Raw genomic sequence first — 8,956 nt, 5'->3', positions numbered from 1 at the left:
ACCACACAGACAGGAAATTCTGCATTCCTTTGGCTTCTCTAGGCCAGGCGCTTGATTTTCCCATGACAGCGAACAAACAAAGAAACAGCTATCAACGCCACCGCAAGCACAAACAAACAACAGGTTGGAAGTCATACAAAATTTGACCAATTGTACAATGAATTGGCCTCTTTGAAAAGCAAGTCTGCGCACATTTTACTGTTATATGTATTGACGTGAAAATAAAATGTCAGATGTTAAGAACTTCATGCTTAACTTCAAGTAACCAGTAATCAGCTTGTACTGCCAAGGTCAACCACCATTGTGCTATCACACTCGATAGTTGGTATGACAGTGGCTATGAATTTCAAAAATATGACAAGGTACCTATTCAAAAGAGAACTCAGAAGTTAGAAACTAGTTAAATTTGTTCAAAAAAAATAGAAGTGACGTATACACTAGAAAATTAAATGGTATCATCGTAAAGAATATTACATGTCAACTTCTGGTTGCACTCCCTCGTTCTCATTTATTACCATGTGTTTCATCACAGCTGCATGTCTGCATGGGTGCACAGAGGCATGCTTTCCAGCCAATAAGTGAGGATGGTCTTCAAGAGTCACATGCATCATTACAATGTAGTTTCTTAGCTCACCAAATGGCCCTTGTGTAGAAGAAAACTAATTCAATGTTTCACTGGTATATGAGAAAAATGACCATTGTGTAAGCACAATGCAACTCTATATTTTGAAACTGGAGGATAAAACAAAATCTAAACTCAAGGGTGCTACTACAAATGAAAAAAAAACGCAACCGGAGGGGGAGAGGCCCCCACCGTATTTTGCCGCTGGAAAGCTCTAACCGATTGAGCTAGAGTCCTTTGGCTACTACAAATGGAACAAACCTTCTAAGGACCGTATATGTTGCAAAATGAAAAGCTGAACTATATTTGTCTAAGCAAAATACAGTTATATACCCGGTGTGACCTGTGACATTAAATTGTTTCCTTTTGCTGATCATATTGCTCAACTCTCAAGTCTCGACAGAAGACTACATAAGGTATAATTCTATTAACATTAAGCAAGTTGACTCGATATATGGTAAAAGCAACCTTATATGTGCATTCCATTTGGTGTATTAGAGAATTAAAAGAATAAATGGATGAAAAATAATTTACTGTTTTCCGTGCATGGTCTTGGCTGATATCTTCAAACACAAGATCAGGCTTTAGTGGCATTCTTGACTGCAGTGGCAAAGAAAAAAAATTGATGAATCAGGTCCATCTGCAACAAGACAACAGTAGATACTGGAAGCACTTGGTATGTACAAAAGTTACCTCATCATATCCAGTCAGCCAGACACGTGGAGTTTGGTAGTATTTGTCATACCTGAAATAATACACTATAATTTCAATTCAAGTGTGGGTCACAAGAAGTGAGCAATGCTTTTCACACAAGATATTAATCAGATAATCTTATTTTTGAGAATCAGCAAATGCTGTTCAAGGCAGCAACCATTACTAACTAGTTAGAAACTTTTGATTGCAAATCAGATGGCATCCTGCCCAGTTGCCAATTAACTCATCATGCACCAAGCAACCAGTTTGTATAAATGTACATGTCAAGAGGCACAGCTATTATATTCGAAACATGAAAGTTGACTGGTACAGAACAAGACAGTACGCAAGATGTCGACCACAATAAGCCAATCAGCCAATAAAATAGCTTACGTTATGCTAACATCATATGTTCTGGTACGAAGGATGTTGTCATCTTCCGGTTCTTCTGCAACAATGCATGATCGCTCAGCAGCAGCCTGCAATAAGAACAGAAAGGCAAAGATGAAATCAGTAACTTTGTCAGCAGCGCTTATCCCTGTCTAAGATAGACAACTGTGATCTTTCATTCCTTACCAAATTGTCTGCCCGTGTGTCTTTATAGTTGTCCATGTCAGGTATATCTTCCTCCTCCTCTTCCTCCTTACCGCCGCTGAAGTAAGAAGGGATAGACGACTTTATTCCATCAGATCTTCCCATGCCAAATGTATCCATGTCAGGTATGTCTTCCTCCTCTTCGGGCTTTGATGCTAACATCACAAATGCATGGACCCCCCAAAAAAAACAATTCAGATCATTTAATTCAAGAGAGTGCAAAACCAAAATAGCTCTGATAACAAGGATATTAACCTTGCACCCCATGTGTTGCAAGCCAGCCTTCGCCGTCCTGATCATCCTCGACAACCACCTCGGCTCCTGCTGCATCATACTGTCCCTCGACCGAGATGGCACGTCTTAAACAAGGCACTGGGGGGTCGTCATATAAAATTCATGAGTTCCCAATGAGCCAGATATTCGAAAGCTCTACAAGCTTTATTAAACAGCGAAGGTTGCAAATTCAGTAGTCCGAAAGCATCGTTTGTTTTTTCCAACTAATTTTTTCTGTTTCCCAGTGTTTATGTTCCAGATTACTCAAAGATTTTGCCTAGACTAGCAAGCGTATGTTTAATCCCATCCACCACATCTGGTTTGGGGGAAGAAACCTACAAATTGTCCAATTAATCCTACCTATTCCCACCAATAAGCCCAATAATGCAGCATTCACAAATTAAAAACTCAACTCGGCCCCGCAGTTCAGTAGATAGATAGACAGGAGGCGAATCTTAGAATTCTCGACTTGAGTTAGCTAGCGTACCATTGCGGGTGACGAGGAACTGCTTGTCGGCGGGGAGATACGGCTTCCTCTTGCTCGGATCGCCCGCGCACCAGGACCAGGTGGGGAACTTGGCGACGATGTGTTTGATCCTGGAGTGGTTTAGAACCTTTTTGGCTGGCGGGCGCGCCTATACGCATATGCTGTAAACGTTGATACTGTTTGCTTTATGATCAGTAAAGCAGGGGAAACCTCCTTTTCTAAAAAAAAACTTGGCGACGAGGTTGTCGCCGGCGAGGACGAACTCTGGGACGGAGAGGACGCCCTTTTCGAGGAACGCGGAGGCGGTGCGCGGGGCCGTCACCCGCTCCACCGTGCCCTTGTAGAGCCCGAAGACGCTCTGCTTCACCTGCATCGTCGACGTCTCTCCCCCGCTTCTCCTTTTTCCCGTCGCGGCGCCGGGACGAGTGTTCTTCCAGCTTCCTTTTCCTCTCGACGGGAAAACCCAGGAGAGAAGAAGACAGACAGGAGAGATGACTAGATGAGAGTTTGCTTTGGGAGGCGCTGACGTCACCGACCCGGGGCCGGGGACGGTTTGGAGAACGCAATGGACTTTAGAGCTTTTGTCTGGCCCGTACGTGGCTGCGAAGTGGCCGGGCCCAGTTAAACGTCGACTGGTTAGGCCTTGTTTAGTTGCTAAAAAAATATTACAAAATTTTTTGGATTTCTCGTCAAATCGAATCGACGAATCTTATGGTACATGCATATAATGTTAAATTTAGATAAAATAAATAACTAATTACATAATTTACCTGTAATTTGTGAGGCGAATCTTTTGAGCTTAGTTAATCCATGATTGAAAAATATTTATCAATACAAATGAAAGTGCTACAGTGTTCATTTTACAAAATATTTTGGAACTAAACAAGGCCTGATCAATCACAATTTGAAAAGAGTAAATTGTACGACTGGTACTTAAACTATTTGGACAGATTTCATCCGGCTCTCCAAACTATGAAATCACACGTTTTAGCAATAACTGTACAGTAGCCATGTCGTCGTTCTTGTCGTCGACGAGGACCAGTGTCAAAGAGCTAGCACAGCTCGTCATTGTCACCCGAGTGCTCACAGCGGCGATGACCGTACATGTGCAGTGTGCTTGGTGTGGGTGAGACGCTCGCCCTAGCGAGCGAGTGCAGCAACAATGGGTTGCGGGCTAACACCGAGGTCACGGCAAATAGGCCGGGGAAGATGAAAGGTGGACGATGAACTAAATGATAAGGTAAGGGTACAAAGGTCTTTTTCACGTGTTGCTGCCACGCTGGACAATGACTTGGATAGTCGCATGTGCAAAATGTCTAAGGCCTTGTTTAGTTCGCAAAAATGTTCAAGATTCTCCGTCACATCGAATCTTTGGTCACATGCATGAAGTATTAAATATAGATGAAAATAAAAACTAATTGCACAATTTATAAATCTTTTGAGCCTAGTTACTCCGTGATTAGACAATATTTGTCAAATAAAAACGAAAGTACTACAGTAGCCAAAAACCTTGCGAAATTTAGCGACAAAATGACAATCGAGCCCATGCCAAACAGAAGAGTGGCAAAAAAAAAAAATCCCAATTCTCCCACTCCATCGAGTCGTTGTCGCAATTCCCCGCCGCCCGCCGCCCGCCGATCATACCCTCTCGCGCCGCCGCTCGCCGGAGTTCGGCCAACCAAGCTGAATGGAGAAGGTGCTAGGGGAGGATCTCGTTGAGGATATCCTCCTCCGCTTGCCGCCGGACGACCCCGTGAGCCTCCTCCGCGCCGCGACCGTGTGCAGGCGCTGGTGCCGCATCATCTCCGCCCCAGACTTCCGCCGCAGGTTCGGCCAGCGCCACCGCACGGCCCCCATGCTCGGTTTCCTCGCCAACCTCAGAGACGGCGACGAGGACGACCGCTTCGACTACGCCGCCCGCTTCGTCCCCGCCACCCCCTTCCTCCCGCGCGGCTCCGAGCACCGCGACCTCGACTCCCGCCACGGACGCGTCCTCCTCACCAGCATGCCCTGGGGTCCTAAGCTCGAGATCTGGGACCCCGTCACGGATGAGCTGCGGGAAATCCCCGATCTAACGCTGTCCTCACCTTTCACCTGGAATGCAGGGGTGGTCTGCGCCGACTACGCCGCGTGTGAGTGTGACCACCTCGATTGCCGCCGCGGGCCCTTCTTCCTCGTCGTCTTCCTGGACGCCGACGATGCGCAGATGCGTGTGCACCTCTACTCATCGGAAGATGGCGCCTGGGACTTTGCAGTGCTCATGACGACGGGAGATGGTGGGTTGGGTTTTGCAAGGGTTGAGAAATCCAGGCTCTGGATCTGCTCAATGGAGACTGACCCCATGGGAGATGATTTTTGGGTACCAGTCAGATCCATTGAGCTCGAGACGTTGCTCTCCAAGTTGATGCACACTCCATTATAAATGATCATGTTGCCTTTGCACATGGCGTTGAGGTCTTTTTTGTTGGGACAGAGGATGGTTGGTTCAGTATTGATCTAAAGTCTGGACGGGTGAGGGAGGAGGAATACGGCGATGGTTGGACCCATGGTGTTGTTCCATACACGAGCTTCTACGACACTCCAGGTACAGCTTTGTTTAGTCAATGATTTGCCAATTTCAAGAACTTTGTAATTGTCAATTTAGCAACATGAAAACACTGAGAATGGTGTACATGCTTATGAACAGTAAGTTTATGGAAGTGAAGTATCTGTAGAGCTTTTTTTACTTCTACCTAAACTTTTTTTCATGGCAACCTTGAAGCTTGCTAGATGTGCCTAGTAATTTGTTCATCTGTCTACATGTTGTGGATGGATGATGGGGTCCTAGCAATTGATCTAAATTTAAGCTGATCGAGTTAGGAAATTATCTGCAAATCCAAAATATTCAGATATCTTAAATCATTCTTAACAGAGCCACTTGGAACTGAATTTGTATTTACTCTGTTTCTTTGTTCTGCAGATCTTCATCAGTATGGTGTGGTTCCTGTCTGAACCAAATAAGTGCTGAGTAAATTTTTGTGGTCAATCATGGTTGCTTTTAAATTTTTCTTATGAATGGTGAACTTATGTTTGAGGTCAACCTTTTGCCTTATCTCGTTTTAGACCTCTCCTACTATCCAGAAAGAATATTTCCATATTGTATCCACATAGTATTATGTGTCTGTCAGGAAGCAGTTCTGTCATAAGTGTCATGATCAAAATTGTTGTCAGTTCATGATTGTAAAAGTGTGATAATGTGATTCGATCTTAATGCATGGCAAGCTTGTGGGAAAGCTCACAGTTCCTTGTGATGAGTGGGGGCCTTGTTATCTGTATTCGGGTCAGCTCCTTAACATAGTTTTCTGCTTGAACCATGGCTGCGAGCTGGGAGACGTGTGCTGCAAATAAACCATTTTACCTTCATGGGGGAACGAAACAAATCGCCTAAAATTTTGAATAGTGTCTAGTTATATCATTCAAAATTTTGGAAGTGACTAGTTATCTGAAGTCAGCAGAGGCTCCAAGCAGCGCAGTCCTGTTTCTCCTTGGTTCCACTACATTCTCCCGTTTCACCAGCCCCTTGTGTCTGGACAAGTCCACCCATTATTATTACTTATTTGGCCATATATCCTATACTCAGGTTCAGTAAATAAATCTTAGTAAACTAGTAATCCAACCAAATTTCAAGTCTTGAGTGACAAGAAGTTGAGCCAAACTACAGCATTAAATTGGAACATATGGAATAGAAGAATGTTTTAACTTAACTGGTTTCAGACAAAATATTTATATCTATATCAAGCTCCTGACTGCAGCCTCAAGTTTTGAACCACATAGAGTATGATGCTGCTTGGCCCAACATCTTAGAGACAAGCCCTTGCAAGATTTACACAACAAGCTGCTATTTCTAGAGCTATGGGAGAACCATTCCTTACACAAAGCTCCAGAAAACATGAAGGCCATACATACAGAATGACGATCCACAAAATAGCTTTCCCAGTACTAAAACCCAAATATGTTGCCCATGATGACCACCACTTCAGCCTTTGACCACAAACTTGAGCTCTTCATACATTAGGTAGACTTGCACCTGGTCCCTCCCCTGTATATGCAAGGGCCACATCTGGTGCTGCAATATAAAAATTACATCAGCTAATTGAGGAGTTGGCCTGCCCTGGTTACGCATCAATCACATGGACCAAAAGGTTGCTGCTAATGACTGGACAGTGGTAAATTATTATCCAAAGATCCAACATTCAACAGATGCCTCATTTAAGACGAATTCACCAGACGTGTCACGATCCACCACGAAGTCCTTGCTGAAGTCGGGAAGGTGGAGGACAGGCGCCGAAACCAGACCCAGACGCGTCACGGTCCACCACGAAGTCCTTGCTGAAGTCGGGAAGGTAGAGGACAGGCGCGGTGGACAGGACGTGCTTCAGGGCGTCGAATGCCGCCATTGCTGTGTCCGTCTAGGGGAACGCATCCTTCCGAAGAAGCTGCGTGAGGGGTGCTGCAATTGTGGCGAAGTCCTGGATGAATCGCCATAATACCCGGCCAAGCCGAGGAACCCCCGTAGGCCGCAGGCAGAACAGGGTTGTGCCAGGACTGCATCGCCTCCACCTTGGTGGCATCCATTGCGACGCCCGAGGCCGAGATCACATGACCGAGGTACTCCACTGTGGAGGTGGCGAAGGAGCACTTGGTGCGTTTGAGGTGCAGCCGGTGGGCACACAACACATTGAGGACAGCACAGAGGTGTTGAAGGTGCTCGGTCAACAACTTGTTGTAGATGAGGATATCGTCGAAGAACACAAGGACCCATCGGTGCAGTAACGGCTTGAGAACCAAGTTCATGAGCGCCTGGAACATCCACGGAGCATTATACAACCCAAAGGGCATGACCAGAAACTCAAAATGCCCATGGTGAGTCTTGAACGTCGTCTTGGCCATGTCCTCCGGATGGACGCGCACTTGGTGATAACCCGAGCGCAGATCCAACCTGGAGAAGAAGCAGGCACCGTGGAGTTCGTTGAGCAGCTCCACCACGGGTATGGGAAACTTGTCTTTGACTGTAGCCGCGGTGAGTGCCTGATAGTTGACACAGAACCTCCATGAGGCATCCTGCTTCTTGACAAGCAGCACTGGCGTCGAAAAGGGAGAGGTACTGGGCCGGATAATGCCCTGCTACAACATGGCCTCACACTGTGCCTCCAATTCGTCCTTCTATAACTGGGGTACCGGTATAGGTGTACCGCCACCGGCTCTGTCGTGGGCTTGAGGTGGATGCGGTGGTCGCAGGCGTGCGCCGGGGGCAAGCCCGTTGGCGCTGCGAACACGTCATCGTAGGTGGCGAGAAAGCGCTCCAGGAGGTCGTGCTCGGACCTCGTGTTGGTGAAGAAGTGGTTGGCGAGTAGCGGTTCGGACGACGGCCCTGGTGGCGTACCGGGCACGTCCACACCCACCCAGACGACCCAGCATCTGTGGAGGTGGAAAGCCATGCAACGCTACGCGAAGTTGCAGAGGATGGGCCCTAGGTTTTGCAACCAAGCGATACCCAGGACGACATCGCAGACGTGAACGGGGATGGAGTACATATCCACCCGGAACGACTCCTCGCTGATCTGTAGATTAACACCACGAGCAAGGCCCCTGCACTCAACGCCGACCACCACGTGGGCACCACGACTATCGTGGAGGGGCAAGTTCGCGCGCCGAGCGGCCTCCGCACGGATGAAATTGTGCGTCGAGATGGAGTCCAAGAGCACTGTGAGCTCGTGCGCACCAATTTGGACCCAAAGTTGCATGGTGCTTGTGGCACGGATCCCTGTGATGGCAGACAAGGAGATCATAGGGGCATCAGGATCAAACGACAGGTCGTTACGAGGAGTCGTGGCCACATTATTGTCGGTATCTTCCGGCTCTTCGACGATGTAGTCGGCTGCCTCAAGGAAGAAGAGGCGAGCGCACTTGTGACCACGCACATACGGCTCGTCGTAGTTGTAGCAGAGGCCCTACTTGCGGCGCTCCGCCATCTCCTCGGGTCAGGCACTTGAAAGGCCGCTGCGATGCCGAAGCGGTCGATGATGCGACTGAAGAGGTGGTACCAACCGGTGCTGGGAAGGTAGAGGGCCCCTCGATGGAGCGACGTCTTGGTGGGGTCGGCAGCACGAGGGGCGTTGGCGCGTTCCGACGCTCATAGGCGCTCGCCAGGTGCATGGCGTGCTGCAGGTCCTGCGGGTCATGAAGCTCGACGTCGACGCGGATATGTTCCGACAGTCCAGTGGTGAAGAGTTTGGCCTTTTGGCCAG

At 47.5% G+C, this 8,956-nt stretch overlaps 2 protein-coding genes across 2 annotated transcripts; one reads left to right on the top strand and one right to left on the bottom strand.

Moving 5' to 3' along the window:
* On the bottom strand, positions 224-3,151 carry LOC8081835 (autophagy-related protein 3). Its single transcript, XM_021454827.1, has 9 exons — positions 2,900-3,151; positions 2,670-2,779; positions 2,165-2,281; positions 1,892-2,064; positions 1,709-1,794; positions 1,316-1,367; positions 1,157-1,222; positions 475-629; positions 224-366 (listed from the first exon to the last, which is right to left on the bottom strand). The coding sequence occupies exons 1-9, from the start codon at positions 3,040-3,042 to the stop codon at positions 273-275; spliced, it is 996 nt and encodes a 331-aa protein (XP_021310502.1). The 5' UTR covers positions 3,043-3,151; the 3' UTR covers positions 224-272.
* LOC8054441 lies at positions 4,275-5,958 on the top strand. Its single transcript, XM_002461737.2, has 2 exons — positions 4,275-5,253; positions 5,629-5,958. Exon 1 carries the CDS (start codon positions 4,357-4,359, stop codon positions 5,089-5,091), a length of 735 nt encoding a protein of 244 aa, XP_002461782.2. The 5' UTR covers positions 4,275-4,356; the 3' UTR covers positions 5,092-5,253; positions 5,629-5,958.

This window comes from Sorghum bicolor, chromosome 2 (assembly GCF_000003195.3).
Source record: "Sorghum bicolor cultivar BTx623 chromosome 2, Sorghum_bicolor_NCBIv3, whole genome shotgun sequence".
NCBI lineage: Eukaryota > Viridiplantae > Streptophyta > Magnoliopsida > Poales > Poaceae > Sorghum > Sorghum bicolor.
This window is presented reverse-complemented; position numbering and strand designations above follow the sequence as displayed.